The sequence below is a fragment of the Monodelphis domestica genome, chromosome 6, assembly GCF_027887165.1.
Source record: "Monodelphis domestica isolate mMonDom1 chromosome 6, mMonDom1.pri, whole genome shotgun sequence".
Classification (NCBI taxonomy): domain Eukaryota; kingdom Metazoa; phylum Chordata; class Mammalia; order Didelphimorphia; family Didelphidae; genus Monodelphis; species Monodelphis domestica.
The window spans coordinates 129874890-129893569 of NC_077232.1; the positions used below are offsets into that span (position 1 = coordinate 129874890).

General features: G+C 37.6%; 1 protein-coding gene across 10 annotated transcripts in view; it reads left to right on the plus strand.

Moving 5' to 3' along the window:
- The window catches only part of LIMCH1 (LIM and calponin homology domains 1), a 408610-nt gene that overhangs the window by 371348 nt on the left and 18582 nt on the right, over positions 1-18680 (plus strand). For all 10 annotated transcript variants that reach the window (XM_056802571.1, XM_007496513.3, XM_007496514.3 and 7 more), the window contains 5 exons: positions 676-716; positions 7441-7524; positions 11049-11141; positions 13143-13247; positions 14530-14651. In XM_056802571.1, the coding sequence (XP_056658549.1) occupies positions 676-716; positions 7441-7524; positions 11049-11141; positions 13143-13247; positions 14530-14651 (445 nt within the window). The remainder of the gene's footprint in view (positions 1-675; positions 717-7440; positions 7525-11048; positions 11142-13142; positions 13248-14529; positions 14652-18680) is intronic.

The window sequence follows — 18680 nt, forward strand, 5'->3', positions numbered from 1 at the left end:
AAAGAGCTATTTCTTCAACATAGAATCTTTATGTGACATTTCTAGACCTAAAAACAATAATAATAATAATAATAATAATAATAATAATAATAATAATACAAAACAAAACACTGATTGCTTTGCCTGTCCAGTTTTGTTTTGGTTTGGTTTTTTGAGACCCTAAAAGAAACGCCACATTACTTACTTGCATATATATATATATATTTTGGGGGGTTTGTTTTTCCTCTTCTGTTTTTTTAAAACAGAGAGATCAGAAACATTTACTATCCAATGGTTATGGTTCTGTTGGTAACTGTGGCATGAGGTCTTTTCTTCTGTCTTTTTTCTGCTTAGTATTTCCCCCTGTTGGACAGGGAGTAGAGCAAGACATAAGGCAGAGTATAATGTGCAACAAAGAAATCTCTCTTTTTAATGTAAGAGTAGTCTGTGCTGCCTATAGTTTAGACCCTGGTGCTCATTTATGCAATAAAATATACATATAGTACATCTCAGTTTTACCTTCTCTTGGTGATGGATCCACCCTATTTCTGTGGTCTCTCTTATCATGATTTTCTAATGCTCTTGGCTTATGAAAAAGCAGTAACTGATTTTTAAATTGTGTAAGGAATCATAAGTGCAATCTGCAAAAGGAAAGGAAATTGCAAATAATTCATTTTATATTTTGTTTTTATACAGTGGAGTCCAGTAGCACTGAGAAGTCACCTGCAAGTACACCTGTAAGTAATGATTGTATTTTTAGTATGATTTTTGTATCAGTTTAATGAATAGGATATTTGATTTATTTAAACAGAAGTCAATTGCATGCTACCCATTGAGAGAGAGAAATTGGAGCAATGAATCAATTAAAATAATTTAGGGGCAGTCAAGTAGTTTAGTGGACAGAGATCCAGGCCTGGAAACCAAAGGTCCTGGGTTCAAATTTGAACTGAGACACTTTTCTAGCTAAGTTTCTCTGAGTAAGTTGCCTATCCCTTGCCATTTTTCTGCCTTGGAACTGATGCTTAGTGTCATTTCTAAGACAAAAGGTAAGGGAGAAGGGAAGGAAGGAGAGGGAAGGAAGGAAGGAAGGAAGGAAGGAAGGAAGGAAGGAAGGAAGGAAGGAAGGAAGGAAGGAAGGAAGGAAGGAAGGAAGGAAGGAAGGAAGGAAGGAAGGAAGGAAGGAAGGAAGGAAGGAAGGAAGGGAGAAAAAATTCAGAATTTTTCAGGATGGTGAAATTATATTGCTAGAAGACTTAATGTGGCAGACGTTTCATCATTATATGATATTGTCTTGTCTTGAAAAGATAACTTGTGTATTTCAATTAATGTTCATAAAATATAAAGTGACCAATTAAAAATAAATATGAAAAGGAGAGCGAAGATTAAAACAAAAAAGGCATGAACTTATTCAATCACACATTCAAAATATCTATTTGAATAAGAAAAATACTTCCGGGGGTAACTGGGTAGCTCAGTGGATTGAGAGTCAGGCCTAGAGATGGGAGGTCCTGGGTTCAAATCTGACCTCAGACACTTCACAGCTGTGTGACCCTGGGCAAGTCACTTAACCCTCATTGCCTAGCCCTTACCACTCTTCTGCCTTGGAATCAATACACAGTACTGATTCCAAGATGGAAGGTAGGGTTTAAAAAACAAAAAACTTCCATATTAGTGGTAAAGATCATGGAAGTTTCATCATGAAAAGGTAGCTTGACATTATTGAAAGTGTGTCAGTTTTTGTATCAGAGAAGCTAGATCCGTTCCCACCTCTCCTACTTTCTAACTCTAGATAAACCACTTAATTTCTCTAGTCCTCAGTTTTCTGCACTTGATCATCAGGGAATCAGGCCAGTAATATCAACATCAATCATGAGGCTGAAAAAATATCTCATGGACTTAAACTAGTTCTATCCCTCTCTCTCCCCTAAAGAGATTGTCCTCTGCTCCTCCCCTCACTTCCAAAAAATGCATGCATAACCCTCAGGCTTGTGTTGTTGTTTTTTTTAACAAATGATGGGTAGCATATAATCTGAACCCCCTTGTAACATTCATAAACTGTTCTTATTCGTCTTTATTTCTTTGATCTCATCATCATAGTTATTGCAATATTTCCCTAAAGTTTATCTTTCTACCCCTGACTCAGTAGATTCCCTTTCTTCCATGAAACTTTTCAGCTATGGATATGATCCATGTCTTTCCCCAAGCTTAAACATTTTTTAAAACAATGTGGTTAAAATCTGTCTGAGATCAGGAAGCCATGGACTCACCATAGCCATCATGCTTCTCTCTATGCTTCTGAGCACCTTGTTATCTTGCCCCCACAATCTGGTTAGTGTAGAGATGTATTCACATGATTCAGTCTCACACTGGCTATAATAATCTAGTAGACATCCAAGAAAATGGTTCATTCAGTTGTTTTTTTTGTTTGTTTGTTTGTTTTATTTTGTTTTTGCCAGTAAAGAGACTTGATCTGATCTTGGAGTTCTACCTCTAATGAACCTAGAATACCTAGAAGAGTTTCAGAGCTTGTTTGTGCTGCTTCTGTATAGGCAAATTTCCCAAGGGTTTTCATTCTCGTATTTACTGAATTCAGAATCCACCAAAACATTCTTGTTAACATGATAGTAAAGAGACTAAAATGTTGCATCTTTTTGAGTTTTGGGGGGAAAGTATAGCCCAAAGAAAAGCAAAAGTATTGTTTCAGTTAAGTATCAATGATCTTGAGTGACTAATGTACATTTTTTACATTTTAACTTGTTATTTATTTTAGCATTCTTTTCTTTTTTTAATTTTAAGTTACAAATTTTTTTACTCTCTCCCATCCCCTCCCATACCCACTGAGAAGGCAAATAATATATCAATTATACATGTGAAATAATGCAAAACTCATTTCCATTTTAGCCATAATACAGAAAAGGAGCAAGAATGATGAAAAAAGTGAGAAAATTATATTTCCATTTTCACTCAGGATTCACCAGTTCTCTGCCTGATGAAGAAAAGTGTTTTTTCATCATGAGTCCTTTGGAATTGGACCATTGTCTGAATCAGAGTAGCCAAGTCTTTCACAACTGATCATCATTATAACATTGCTGTTTCTGTGCACAGATCTCTCAATTGTTCTCACTTCATTTTGAATCTGTTCATATAGTTCTTACCATGTTTTTCTGAAACCACTCCCCTCATCATTTCTTATAGTATTCCATCACAATCATATCTCACAACTTATTCAACCTTTCTCTAATTGATGGGTCTTCCCTCAATTTCCATTTCTTTCCCACTACAAAAAACTAAACAAAACAAAAAAACCTGCTATAAATATTTTTGTACAGATAGGACCTTTTCCTTTGTCTTTGATCTCTTTGGAATACAGACCTCGTGGTGGTATTGCTGAGCCAACGAATATACATCATCTTAGTTCTTTGGTTATAGTTTTAAATTGTTTTCCAGAATGGTTGGACCAGTTCCATACTCCACCAACAGTACATAAGTATGCCTATTTTTCCCTCATCCCCTTCAGCCTTTGTCATTTCCAATAGATGTGAAATGATAAATTAAAGTTGCTTTAATTTGTCTTGATTAGAGAATCAATAGTGATTTAGAGCATTTTTATATGATCATAGATAAGCTTTGATTTCTTATAATGAGAACTGCCTACTTATATCCTTTGACCATTTATCAGTTGTGGAATAGCTCTCATGTTTATAAATTTGATATGTTATACTCAGTATAAATTTGAGAAATGAGGCTTTCATCAGAGAAACTCTCTGTAAACATTTTTGATATTACTTCATTATCTATGGTACCTTTTAGCATAATGTAGTTTTCCTAATTATCTCTTTTAATCAGGTCTATTTTTTCTCTCTTTGTCTGAGATCATGATTGCTCTTCCTGTCCTTTTTTACTTCAGCTGAAGCATATTAGATTCTGCTCCAGGACTTTATTTTAACCCTTTGTATGTCTTTCTGTTTCAAGTGTATCTCTTGTAACAACGTATTGTTGGATTCTGGTTTCTAATCCAGTCTGCTATCTGCTTTCATTTTATGGATGAGCTCATCTCATTCATATTCAAAGTTATGATTCCTAATTGTGCACTTCCTTTTATTCCATTTTCTTCTGTTTCTTCCTCTCTTTTTATCCTGTCTCTCCTCAAAAATCAATTTTGCTTCTAACCACTGCCTCCCTCAATCCACCTTCCTGTTTATCATCCCCACCCCTTTTTCTCCTCCTCTTCCCCTACTATTTCCCTTATTGGATAAGTTACATTTTTATACACACCTGTGGTGTGTGTGTATAGTGTGGTATGGTGTGTGTATTCTTCCTATGAGAGTGAGATTCAAGTATTGAGGCAATTCTTCTATGAGTGAGGCTCAAGCATTGCCTGCTACCTCTCCCCTCCATCATATAGATCTTGCTTATGTATCTCTTTTATGTGAGAAAATTTTCCTGATTCTATCTCTCCCTTCCCCCTTCTCCTAATGTATCCCTCCCCCCCCCCACCAACAGAGATCATTCCAACACAATTCATACCCATACTCTCTTGTCCTGTATAAACACCTTTTAATTGTCTTAATAATGATAAAGTTCTTAGGAGTTACAGTATCATCTTCCCATAAAAGAATGTACACAAATGAACTTTATTAAATCTCTTATGATTACTCTTTAATGTTTATCTTGTTATGCTTTTCTGGAGTCTTCTGTTTCAGTGACATATTTTCTATTCAGCTCTGGTCTTTTCATCAGAAATGCTTGAAAGTCCTCTAAATGTCCATTTTTTCACCCTGTAGGATTAGACTCAGTTTTGATGGGTGTCACTTTTTTGCTTTTTGGGATATTATATTCCAATTCCTTTTCTCCTTTAACATAGATGCCACTCATGTGATATTGACTGTGGCTCCATGATATTCAAATTGTTTCTTTCTGGTTACTTGAAGTATTATTTCTTTGCTGCAGAAGCTTTGAAATTTGACTATAATATTCCTCCTGTGAGTTTCATTTCAGGATCTCTTTCAGGAGATGATGTGTGGATTGTTTCAATTTCTATTTTACCATCTTTATCTAATACACAAGGGCAGTTTTCCTTGATAATTTCTTGAAATATTTTTGATCTTTCTTTGATCATGGTTTTTGGATAGACTAATAATTCTTAATTTATCTTAAATTTAAAATTTTATTCTTAAATTAAATTAAATCTTAAATTGTCTCCACTTGATTTATTTTCCAATGAGATATTTCATATTTTCTTCTATTTTTTCTTCTTTTTTCTTTGTTTTATTGTTTCTTGATGTTTCATGAAGTCATTAGCTTCCACTTGTTCAATTCTAATTTTTATGAAATCAATTTCTTCAGTGAGATTTTGTACCTCCTTTTCCATTTAGTAATTTCTTCTTTTTAAAAAGTTCTCTTCAGTTTGTGCCTCTTTTACCATTTTGACAATTTTGATTTTAAGATGTTATTTTCTTCAGAATTTTTATACTTCTTTTTTATACTTCTTTTTTATACTTCTAAGCTGTTAATTTTTTTCATAATTTTCTTGCATCACTCTCATTTCTTTCATAATTTCTTCTCTACCATTCTATCTCCTCCTTAAGTCAGGAATTCTTGCTGGTATTCATTCTAATTAGCATTACTCTTTGAGGCTGTGTTTGTGGCTATTTTCACATTTTTGTCTTCTTCTGAGTTTATGTCATGGTCTTCCCTGCTACTATAGTAGCTTTTTATGGTCAGTTTGTTGTTCTTTGTTCATTTTTCCACCCTAATTCTTGACTTTGAATTTAATATTAAATTTGGGGCTGCGTTCACTTAAGGGAGTGGAGGTACTCTCCAAAGCTTTGGCTTTTTCATGCTGCTGTTTTCAGAACTAGTTCTGGGGATGTGCAAGTTTTGGGTGCTTCTAAGGTTGTGTGAATCCTGGGAGAAGTGTGGTTACTGTTCTCCTGGACTTTACACAGCAAGAGCCTCTATTCCCCTGCAGCCATAAGTGCTTACAGAGAGTTTCTCTGATGAAAGCCTCATTTCTCAAATTTATACTGAGTACAACATATCAAATTTATAAATATGAGAGCTATTCCACAACTGATAAATGGTCAAAGGATATAAGTAGGCAGTTCTCATCATAAGAAATCAAAGCTTATCTATGGTCATATAAAAATGCTCTAAATCACTATTGATTCTCTAATCCTCACTTTTAAGGACTCTGCCACTCCACAGTTTCATTTGAGGCATTGTTTTAAATCATTTGTAGGGGAATATTGGGATGGTTCAGCCTGAGTAGCTGCCTCTAATCCACCATCTTGGCTCCACTCCTAATGTACTTTTGATTTTTTTTTAAATGGTACCACTTGAATAGAAAATGATAAGTATTTAAACAGATACAACTAGATTTAAGAGACATTCTAAAAGATAAGCTTTGTTTCCTCTGAAATCATATAGCACATTTTTGTGCCATTCATGGCAGGTATCACATGTTAGCTTTTATCATAGTGATCTGTTTATATTTTTACCTCTTTTTTCTAGACTATAACCTCCTAGAGACCAGGGACCATGTCTTATTCATTTTTCATATTAATCACAGTGTCCAACACAATGTTTTTCTATATGACAGCTTCTACATAAATGTATTTCAAATAAGTGATCAAAGATCAATCCTGGTGATGTTTTTCTGGTTTTTTTTTATTGCTCCCTCTTTGAGGAGGCTTTAGTTGTCCTTCCAGAATGGGCCAGTCTTTTCCTGTATCCATCATCTTCTTTCTTTATTATGGGCTCACTCTCATTCACTGTTTTCTCTTCTCTCTCTCTCTCTCTCTCTCTCTCTCTCTCTCTCTCTCTCTCTCTCTCTCTCTCTCTCTCTCTCTCTCTCTCTCTCTCTCTCTCTCTCTCTCTCTCTCTCTCTCTCTCTCTCTCTCTCTCTCTCTCTTTCCCAAGAACTTGACATGACTTATTCATGCGAAAGTTCCCACTCAAATTCCACATAGATTAGCTCAATTAACTCCATGACTAGCCAGTAAAAATTTCTCTGCTGAGTTTAGCAAAATTTTAGTTATATGCTGTGTCTCTTTTGTGTTACTGTATTTATAGACAGCAGATAAGATTGGTCTGATATATGTGACCTGACCTGGAATCTGTGTTCTGAATGTACATCCCATGTCCAGAAATATTAACAGATTTTAAATGTCATTCCTATGGGGGATGAAGGGAAGGCCATTTCATGCCAAGAGCTAATTACTCCATGCATTCATTAACTCATAAAAGGTGCATTGAATCCAGCCTGCATCTTGGAAGAAAACCAAAGTGGGGCAAAACACAAAAGCTTTTGACCAACCAGGAAAGGCCTTTAGAAATGTTAAAAACTTGAGCTTCAGCATTTTCACTTGGGTGTTAGACTAAAGCTTAATTGTGTGCATTTGGCCCTGACTGCTCTTGAGATATATTGCTGGATTCTGATTATGGTTTTCTTTTTCTAAGCGTTCCAACTTTTGGGCATGGGATCCAGAGGAGGAGCGCCGCCGGCAGGAGAAATGGCAACTTGAACAAGAACGTTTGCTTCAGGTATGGCTGGGTTTGGTTTATCAGCTGTTCTGCTTGGTTTTTTAATTCTGCTTTTCATTTTCTTTCTCTTCCTCTCAGTAGTTTTTAATCTGGGCCTGAAAAATCATAAGATGATAGATTTAAAGCTAGGATGCACCTTAAGATGGCATCTTAGCTCAAGCCCTTTGTTTTACAGATGAGGAAACTCAGCCCTAGTGAGAGTCAGTGACTTGTCTACAATCCCAAAGCCAGTGAGTGTTCAAGATAGAATTTAAATTAAATTCTTTCTGACTCCAAATCCAAATCTGTATACATTATATCTTGATGTCTCTCAGAGTAAAATCCCTAAGGATAAGATCATAGTCTTATCAATCGACCAATCTGACTTTTATCATCACAGACATCCACTATACATCATTTCATATTTAGAAGAATCAGTGAGGAAATCCATATATTAACATTTCATCATCAAACCAGGTCATCGTCCTATTAATAGCTGATTGAATCTCTTCCCCTTGGTCACTAATCAATTTCCAGCCAAGAGAGCAGTAAAAATCAGTTTCAAAACAGATGTGTGAAAATTTTTGTAAAATGGTCTCTGACCGGGTTCTGGTGAAAAAATGTTCTGTTTTCAAAAAACTCCACTGTCTGGCCATAATCCACTTTTCTTCTCATTAAAAAAAATTGGGTGGTCTTTAATAAGGAAGCTGACATGAATCCTTCTTGTTGGATTAATTGGCATTCAGGAACCAGCCCTGGAAATATCATGCCTTCCAACCCCTGAACTAATTTCTTCTCTACCCACTCATAGGAAATGAACATTGAATTCTAAAAGCATTAACTCCATTATGTTATAAAGAAAATAATACTAACAGTCATTTGCATTTGCATTTTCAAAATAGCATAAAATTTTTAAAATTCCAAATCTGTTTCCAAAAGTCAAGCAAATTAAGTAAGGCTTCAGTTTTGCTTAGAAGAATTTGAAAAGCTTAACAAATTTGGTGTATTTTAAATTAGGGCAAGCAAGAGGATAATTTGACACTTTTTAGTGCTTTAAAAAAAGCAAATGTGTTTGTGGGAAAGATGCCCAGTTTTTCTTAAAAATCTGTTTCACTTGGATGATGACAACTAGTTTTTGTCACATGCTTTTTTGCTCATAAAATTGAAGAGATGGAAAGTGTGGGTGCCTGGCTTCTAGAATCCCCACATCTCATTTTTTGGCCTTCTTCCCATTTGAATGGTGAACATCTACACCAGACATGCCATAAGGGAAAAGGATCTTTCACGTGCCCTTGATCAGAATGTCCTTTCTGTTTCACTAAGAAAGATGGCCATTGTTGCAGCCCTTGGTCATGCTTTGGCCCTCAGCTAATAGCTATCTTTATATCCATCCCTCCCTGGTTTGTTCCTGGGTGTTAGGAAAGGACTACCTGCTCACCAATGTACATGGTAAAAAGCCTTTTAGGGCTTCTTTTTGCTCATTGGTCCTTTTGGCTAAGGAAGCTACTGGTTTATGTTGAGTTATATACTTACAGAATGGATCAAAGCTCCTAAAACTATGACTTTGGTTGTTATATCATGTCCAAAGTTCCAAGACCAGAGACTTCAAATAGAATCTTTGCTGAAATTCTTCTAGAACATCACTGAAAATTCAGGGCTTCAGAACTGGTGTTTAGTCAGCCAGCATGGTTCTGGATTGCCTCACATTGCCCAACTGTGCTTCTTCTGGAGAATTAAGAAGTGTAGTAGTAAGGCAAGTCTTCAAAAGAATTGTTATATATTTTTCCTTCTGGGGTGATGGAGTGCTAGCTTACAGTAGGAGACAGAGTGTTCCAAAGGAAGCTCAGGAACAATCAAAAAGAAAAAAACTTGTTTTTAAGTACAGTTTGATGTCGTTTTTAAGTGTAGTCATAGTATTTGGCTGAAGATTCTCCATTACAGCATTTCTTCAGCTAGTGGTGCAGTGATTAGAGCACTAGACTTGAAATCAGGAAGTCCTGAGTTCAAAATCCTGCCTCAGAAGCTTAACTAGCTGTGTAAGACATGTTCTCTGTGTGAGCCAATTAACCTTTGTCTAAGTTTTCTCTGTAAAATGGGATAATAATAGCATCTACTTCACAGGGTTGTTTTTTGAGGATCAAATGAGATAATATTTGTCAAGCACTCAGCAGAGTGCTTGATGACATTTGTGATTCACTCAGTTGCATCTGACTCTTTGTAACTCTTTTGAGGGTTTTCTTGGTAAAGATACTTGAGTGATTTGCCATTTCCTTCTCCAGTTCATTTTACAAATGAGGAAACTGAGGCAGAATGAAGTTACTTTCCCGGAATCACATAGCTAGTAAGTGTCTGAGAGCAGATTTGAACCCAGATCCTCCTAACTCCTGGCTCTGGTGCTCTATCCCCTGAGCCACCTAGCTGATCAATATTCTTGATTAAATTTTTCAGTTAATTTTAAAGACTTCCTTATAGGGAACATTTCTGTCCCCCCAGATATGGTGATTGCAGTTACAGTGCTTCTGAAAACAAGAAAGGCAATTCTAATCCTGATAACTCTTTAATGGGCTATTAAAAAGCTTCTCCTCATTCAGAAATTACTCAGATCAAAAGATTTCATTTTGGTGGAAGTCTAAAAGCAAAAGGTAATCCAGATAGTTGGCTAATTATCATCTGAGCCACATGCAGTAAAATAAGAGGCTTTTTCATATAAAACTATATCTTTTAGGTCAATACCAGAGATTCTGTACTTGAATACAGAACTCACACATTGCTGTAAAACTGCCCCTATATTTTTACAAAGCACCTGCCTCCAACAGTCACGTAGTGTAGGGCAGGTATTTTTTTTCCTGTCATTTTACAGATGAGAAAACTAAGGCTCAGAGTCATAAAGAAACATGCCCTCCAGATCACACAGGGAGTCAGGGTTAGCCCCAGTGTTTGATCACAGGTCCTCCTCACTCTAAGACTATTCTTTCCACTGTACTGAATAGCTTATTTGAAGAATCCAATTATAGTAAACTATAGCTTCAGCTTGCTTTTTATTTTTTTAAGTCCTTGCCTTCTGACTTAGAATCAATACTATGTTTTGGTTCTAAGTCAGAAGATCAGTAAGGGCTAGGCAGTAAGAGTTAAGTGACTTGCAAAAGGTCACACAGCTAGAAAGGGTCTGGGATCAAATTTAAATGCAGGACCTCTCATCTCTGGGTCAGGCTCTCTATTATTTTTTTAATGTATGATTTCCTAAAGGTGAGTTTTAGAATTTTCTGCATCCATAAATTGGGATCCAAACTACATTCCAGAGGCAACAGAGAAGTCCTGACAGAGGTAGCTGAATATGTCTAGTATTTCTCTTATTTGTGTCAATAGTTTTAAATGGCCATAGCAGTCTCATCCTGCCTTTTTGCACATCATCCCATCAACTCATAGCATTCCAGTAAGAAGTAACTTCTGCAACATACTGTCAGCAGATCATGGGGGTGTTTGTCTGTTTTATGACTCCCAATGATGCTCAATTCAGTCCAATTTACTGAACTATTCCATCACAGGAGAGATACCAGAAGGAACAGGACAAACTGAAAGAAGAATGGGAGAAGGCACAAAAGGAAGTAGAAGAAGAAGAACGTAGATACTATGAGGAGGTAGGAAAAACTATTGGGAAGCAACTTGTGACCTGAGCTTGCTGTCACAATTCAGCAAAATCTCAGTCTTCTAGCTTGGTAGGTAGGTAGGTAGATGGGTGTCTATCACCAGGAAAGAGACTACTTACTGGCAGCCCTTTTGAAAAAAGCCCAAGAATGCCATCTGGTTGTAAATTCTCCTCTAGGCAACGAATCCCAATGAATTCGTTCCTAGAATACATTCTAAAAATAAAGTCAGTTTTGAGCCCTGATGGGAGCTTTAAAGCTTTCTAACTCTTCGTGTCAATGTAGTAGCCTCCCCCACATATGAGAGCAAATTTATCTAATTGGAGCTTGGTTCCATTTATGTAGGTGAAGTAAAAGAATAATTCTTATAGCCTAATGGAAACCATATTGGGGAGCTGTAAATTAATCTGGTAGGGTTGGGTTTTTATTAAAATTATTTGGAATTATGTGTTCCACTATTTTCACCTTGGGACTATGAAGACTATCTAGGCACATGCTGACTAGCCAGATTAAATATGAGATCCTGGGATCCTAGATTTAAGGGGAGGAGAGTTCTTGGAGATCCTCTGCTCCAATCATCTCCTTTTACAAAAGGCTTATCCTTGACCACATGGTGGGGAGGTAGCTGAACTGGGACTCAAACCTACATCCATTAGCTTCAGCCCTTTTTAATTAGATGCTATATTGACCTCAGTTCAGGGGGGGCAAAGACACAGGGTCCAGCAAAACAACATCAGAAGTTAATTGGCAGTTAGTGCTGCTGTCAGTAGGCACTTACTTTGTCCAAGGTTCTGAGCCAAGTGCTGGGAAGGCAAAGAAATTCAAAAAGAAGCTTTTAAGGAGCTCAGTCTGAAGGGGATGCTGGGATGAAAATAGCATAGAAATGTTATAGAGAGCTCCATATTCTTAGGCTAGGAAAGGTGAGAAGATGAGGGAATGGGACCATGGGGGACTAAATTAAACAGAGCAATCCAAGTGGGCAGTCCTAAGAAAGTGGGCACCAGGGCAGTGCTAAGGAGAGCTGAACCAGTACACTGGTGGAGGGAACCATAAGGAATGGAAAGATAAAGCGGATGATGAGGATGCGATGATGATGAGGATGAGGATATAACGGCCTTATTTGTTGTTCATTCTTTTTAGTTCATTTGGGGTTTTCTTGGCAAGGATACTGAAGTGGTTTGCCATGTCCATCTCCAGCTCATTTGAGCATTATTTTAATGCTTTGTGGTTTATGGAGCACTTTATATATATTATCTCATCTTGACTTCAAAACAACTTTGTGAGTGTTAGTATCGTTCCCATTTTACAGATGAGGAAACTGATGCAGAGAAAGATTGTCATTTACTCAGAGTCACACATAAATGTGTGAGGCAAGATTTGAACTCAGCCTCCCTGACTCACGTGAAAGACTCCATCCTCTGCATCACCTAGTTTCCAGCACAGGCAAACTTGAAAACAGATGTTGAATAGGGGACGCTGCCTAGTTGTGGAGTGCATGGCTGCTGAGACTGGGTTTTTATGATTGACCTAAGACATAGGCATTTGACAGTATAAGGTTAAGGTGGGGATCTGATGGTACTCTGTTAATGTGAAATTATTTGAGTGGGACCGTGCTGATGTGGGAAATATGTTTTAGTGTGATTTTAAAATAATAGCAAAATGCCAGATTATATTAGACACAATGGCCCCATTTTATGCCTGGCATCTTTAGTTCTCATATCATTTATATCATTTTCTTTTTGTAAAGGAATTTTCTCTTGCAAAATTTTGGGCTTAACCTATTACCTAAGAGTATTTAGGAATTGTATACAAATTCATTTGCATTGAAAAAATTAAACTCTACCTTATATGGTTTGCATTCTTTTGGAAAGCTATATGGAATAAAAATCACTCTTGCCACTCATTTCCAAAGTTCACTAGTAAAAAGTATCCTCTTGACTTGTTTGTTTGAATTACTTTTTCCCTTAGCTAACCTCATCCCTTTTTGATTCTTAGGAACGCAAGATAATTGAAGACACTGTGGTTCCATTCACAATTTCTTCAAGTTCAGCTGATCAGCTTTCTACCTCTTCCTCTGTCACGGAAGGAAATGGGCCAGTGGTGAGATTATTGATGTAAAAGTTAGAGGGTTATCCCATAGAATAACTAAGACTTCCCCTTGGAAGCAATTCCAACTACAGGGTCTGAGTCACTAGAGGCAACTGTGATTGTGATTAAGAACATTGGGTTTGGAGATAGGAAGACCTCAGTTCAAATGTAGCCACAGACACTTCCTAGCTGTGTTTCCCTGGGCAAGTCACTGGACCTCTGATTTTTGCCTGACAGAAGGATTCACTGTAGAAGGAAATGATCAACCTCTCCAGTATACTTGCCAAGAAAACCCAGTTGATAGCTGTGGTCCCTGGGGTCACAATCAGACACAACTGAACAATAAAAGTCAGAGCCATGGCCAGAAGCAATAATATAATCAAACTCACATTTACATATTGCTTTAAGACTCAAAAACTACCTTGCTTCTACCAACCGCATGAGCTAGATGATGCCAATAGTAATATACTCACTTTACACACAGATAGTAATAAGAGACTTGAGGTCTCCTCATTTTATAATGCAAAGACATGAAGGCAATATCTGGAATTGAAACTCATGTCTTCCAGCTTCAGATTCATGATCTCCCCACTTGATCACGCTGCCTATCTCTATAAAATAATTTTCATGTGGAAAGAAGTAATATTGCCTCCCACTCAGACTAACTGAAACTATGTACTCAGTACAGAATCCCAATAGACCATGCAAAGGCGAATAGTAATAAAGAAATAGCCATGTCACTCATGTGGCACAGGAGTATTTGGAATTTTGATGGTAGCAAAGGGCATGACAACCATAAGTGCAGTCCCAAGGAAATTCCATCCCCATTCTTGAAATCCTTGAACTGCCTAATGTTTGTGTGCATCATAGGAGGCCAAAGAAAGAGCTAGCCTTTGTTCCTAGTACCTATTCCCAAAATGCATCAGCTGAAGAATGGATGGGGAAGCACCAAAGAACTGGATGATCTGTAATCTGAATCTTGATGCCTCTGAAACATGAAATTGTTTTAGGGCTGAGGTGATCAGGCATGGAACCTATCTCCCTTCTTGTTGTTTTCTTTTTGTTTTTCTTTTTGGCACAATCATTTTCAATTTAACTTTTGAGAGTACTAAATTAAACATTGGTGCCACTGGCAGGGAATAATGCAGTTACAGTTCATTGAGACTTGGAGATATCTAGTAACTTTGAAGTTCTTTGAATCATAGGATTCATGAATAAATAATAATTTATCTTGGGGGTGTGGCAAGCCCTGAAAAGTGTGTTTTAAATTTAAACTCCTCTTTTCATTTTCTAGAATAAGATGGAATCAGAAGACAGTAAAGAGGAAGAAAAAAGGCAAAGACAACTCTTGGAGGAAGAAAACAATGACTTGCTGCTGAAGAATAGCAAAACTGATGTTTTAGAAGAAACAAAAAGGTATGAACCTTTATGAAAACTAGCCATTGAAGAGTAAAGGATGGTTTGGTCTTTCTGATGACTTTTTTTTTAAATGTTTACCTTCTGTCTTAGAATCATAAGACAGGAGAGTGATAAGGGCTAAGCAATGGAGGTTAAGTGACTTGTCGAAGGTTACACAGCTAGGAAATATATGAGGGCAGATTTGGACTCAGGACCTCCCATCTCTAGCCCTGACTTTCAATCCTCTGAGCCACCCAGCTGCCCCCAGTACCTGCTGATCTTTAAGGAAGAAATTGCCTCATTGTTGGGTCATTGCTTACAGGATATAACCAGCTTTGAAAATGTTATTTGAATAATACATTATGTTCTCTTTTCTGACATAGTACAATGGCTATTAGGTAGAAGTCCTTGCGATGTTAAACACAATTGGAAAGCTATTTTTGAATAGGAATTAACAGAAGACCATGTTGATTATCCTTGGCTCCACACTTTGGCTTTACTCTTTTCTTGTAGTTCCTTTGAATGAGTCATCTAATTTCTCTGTTTCTTAGTTACCATTGACCATCATCCTCAAGGGAAAAGGAGGGATATGATGTCACTGTGACATATCTGGGGTCCCACTGGCCTTTCACTTGTACTAACCATAGCATTACAGCAGTAACCTCCATATACTCAGGAGCCTAGCACTAGCTGGGAGCATGGGAGACCCCAACCCCACCAAGTCCATGTCCTGAGGAACAGATCAGTATCAAAATGATATCATTTTGGAGCATCTAGGTGGATCAGTGCATTGAGAGCCAAACCTAGAGATGGGAGGTCCTGGGTTCAAATCTTACCTTAGACACCTCCTAGCTGTGTGACCCTGGGCAAGTCACTTAATCCCCATTGTCATTCTTCTGCCTTGTAACCAATACATAGCATTGATTCTAAAACAGAAGGTAAGTATTAAATATATATATATATATAATTCCATTCTAGCTCTTGGTCTAAACTGTGACCAAGTGAGTAAATCCTTGCCCCCAGGGCTTTTAGTCTATTCCACAAAGATTCTAGGGAATCTAATTCAATCCAGATTTGCTTAAAGAACCTCTCACAAAAAAAAAAAAAACAGAACCAAATCTTTGGAGATTCCCAGAACCTAGAATTTCAGAGCCAGCTCAGGCCCAGCAGACTTCCAGTTGTAAGTGTAGGTTAGAATAGATTCCTTAAGGTCACCACACCATCCAAGCTAAATACTCATCCTGTGCTGAGGAGAACCTGGCAGAAGCATGAGAAATCTGGGAGTACTCTGCACCCAACTGTGTTCATTCATTCACATAAACATTCTGGCTATTACTCTTCCCTCCGGTCTATGGTGAAAACAGCAGGTTGGCAGTGATACCTACAAATGAGCAATCTTACATCTCTTGTCGATGCTGAATTTTTCAAGATTCCTCATTATTGTGTTGTCTCACATTTATATAGCACTTTGTATTGTAGCTTTCAGAGTACTTTCATGTACATAATACATTTGATTGACAGTGAGGTGAGGTAGACAAGACAATTATTATGATGCCCATTTTTAGATAAAAAAAACCTGAGATTCAGAAAAGCCAAGTGATTTGGGAAAGCATCCTAAATATTCTGACTTACGTAATTCACTTGAATATATCCCTCTTTTCTCCATCCTTCACAAAACTTCCCACTATACCATACCAACCATGCCACTCCTCTGTTCAGAAACCAGTAGTAGCTCCCAGAAGCTGAAACGATAAAATGCCCTCTACGTTCTGACTCCAATCGACCTTTCTAGCCTTCTTCTACATCACTGTTCTTCAAGCACGTTGTAAAAATTTCATTTCATTTTTCAGTAAAATGGGACGAATAGCTGTTTTCCAGTGGGAGCCTTTCTCTTCTACCTGTTTTGCATTGTTCATCTTTAGAATTCAGGATATCATTAGGATATACCTTCATCATGAAGGCTTGCCTGATTTTTCCAAATGAAAATGTCTTCTTCCTTCTCAGATTTTCCTGGAGTGGAAGTCTTTTGCCTCATCGCACAATAGTTTGTATTCTATCTGCATGTGTACAAGTTGTATTCACCTCTAGTATTCACTGTATTCACCTTGAGGGCAGAAAAGGGCTCTTTCTCATTTTTCATCCTTATGTCCCCAGCACAGTGCTTCCTAGCTGTGTGACCCTGGGCAAGTCACTTAACCTCAATTGCCAAGTCCTTCCTACTCTTCTGCCTTAGAATTACTACTTAGAATCAATTCTAAGACAGTAGGTAAGGATTTAAAAAAAAAAGAAAAATAGCTATGAAAAGCTTAAGAACTCTGATCAATACTGATGCCTTGAATATAGTGGATGTTTGATTTAATTAAGTGTTATATGGATGTTTTTGATTTGTTTGTTTTAACTGGCTGAACTTAAAGATTGGCTTGAAGGTAGGTGAACTTCTTTGCTCAGTAAGATTGATCCCTCACCATCTTAGCATGGATCTCCCTCAAGACTCTGGCCCAGGTCCCCTTTGCCTTTTCCTCTAGACTAAAAGTTCTTAACCTTTCCTGTGTGTCGTGGCCCCTTTACCAAACTACTCTTAGCCTACAAAGTCCAGAGGCTACGAAAGCCTATGCATTCATTGGCAAAAGAATTTTTAAAGAGATTCACCCAAAAGAACTGGAAATCAAGAGGAATATTCATTAATTGGGCAATTTCTGAACAAATATGGTGTATCAGTGTAGTAGAATACCATAATAATGGCAGGGATGGTTTCAAGGAACCCAGGGAATATTTACATGAACTGATACAGAGTAAAGTAAGCTGAAGTAAGAGAACAATATTATAGTAATAACCTTGTAAAGAATAACATTTCTGACCTCAGATACTTCCTAGCTGTACGATACTGGGAAAGTCACTTAACCCCAGTTGCCTAGTCTTTACCCCTCTTCTGCCTTGGAGCTGATCCTCAGAATCCACTTGAAGACAGAAGATAAGGATTTTTTAAAAAGAAAAACAGCTGTGAAAAGCTTAAGAACTCTGATCAATACCATGATCAACTATAATTCCATATATTCCAATCACGAAATATGCTTCCCATCTCCTAACAGAGGGATGATGAATTGAGATCACGAAATGAAACAAACATTTGTGGACATGGAAAATGTGGGGATTTGTTTTGCTTGACTTTATCAGTTTGTTATAAGGGTTCTGGTTTCCCCTCTTATTTTAATCAGATAGTGAGTGAAAATAAATGTTCATAAATTGAAAAACAAAATATTTCTTGAAGAAATTGCCCTAAGAGGCAGATAGGAGGCCCCCAAGTTTGAAAGCCAGACCAAGAGACCTAAATTCTGGGTTCAAGTCTGGCCTCTGCTGTATGACCCTGTTTAGCCCATACCACTCTTCAAACTTGGAACCAATGCACAGTATTGATTTTAAGATGGAAGGTGAGGATTTGAGAGAGAGAGAGAGAGAGAGAGAGAGAGAGAGAGAGAGAGAGAGAGAGAGAGAGAGAGAGAGACTAGCCTAGTCACCTACACTGGAAAAAAAAACAAAGATGGATAAAAAATATAGATTGCTTAGGCAAATAGTTATGGATTTACACAGATAGCCTGTTGAGTTTATTCATTAGTATATGGACAGGTGTTACAGGTAGACAAAGAGCTGGTCCCCAAATTGAGCGGGAGGTCCTAAGTGCAGGAGATTATATGTGGGTAACTCCAAAGTGCTTCCAGTAAGTCCAAGCTGCTCCCTGCCTCCAAAGCTCTTCTTGTTCACATGAATGAAGGAAGATGATGTAGCAACTGAGGGGCCAGGCTGGAATCAAGGTCATGGGTCTGAGGGGTCATCCTCGCCAGTCCAGCTACAGGGACTGAATTGGAAGCAGGCATCTGTTCTAGAGGGCACTAGTGTTCCCCAAGGCTTTTGGCATCAGGCTCCTAGGCTGTCTCCATGAGAGTCTGAGGTGGCATAGTGGTCCAGCTTGGACTCTCCTGACACACATGTTGCCTCCTCTCTGTCTTCTCAAATGTTCTCCACATATACAGCCATGAATCTTGATGTCAG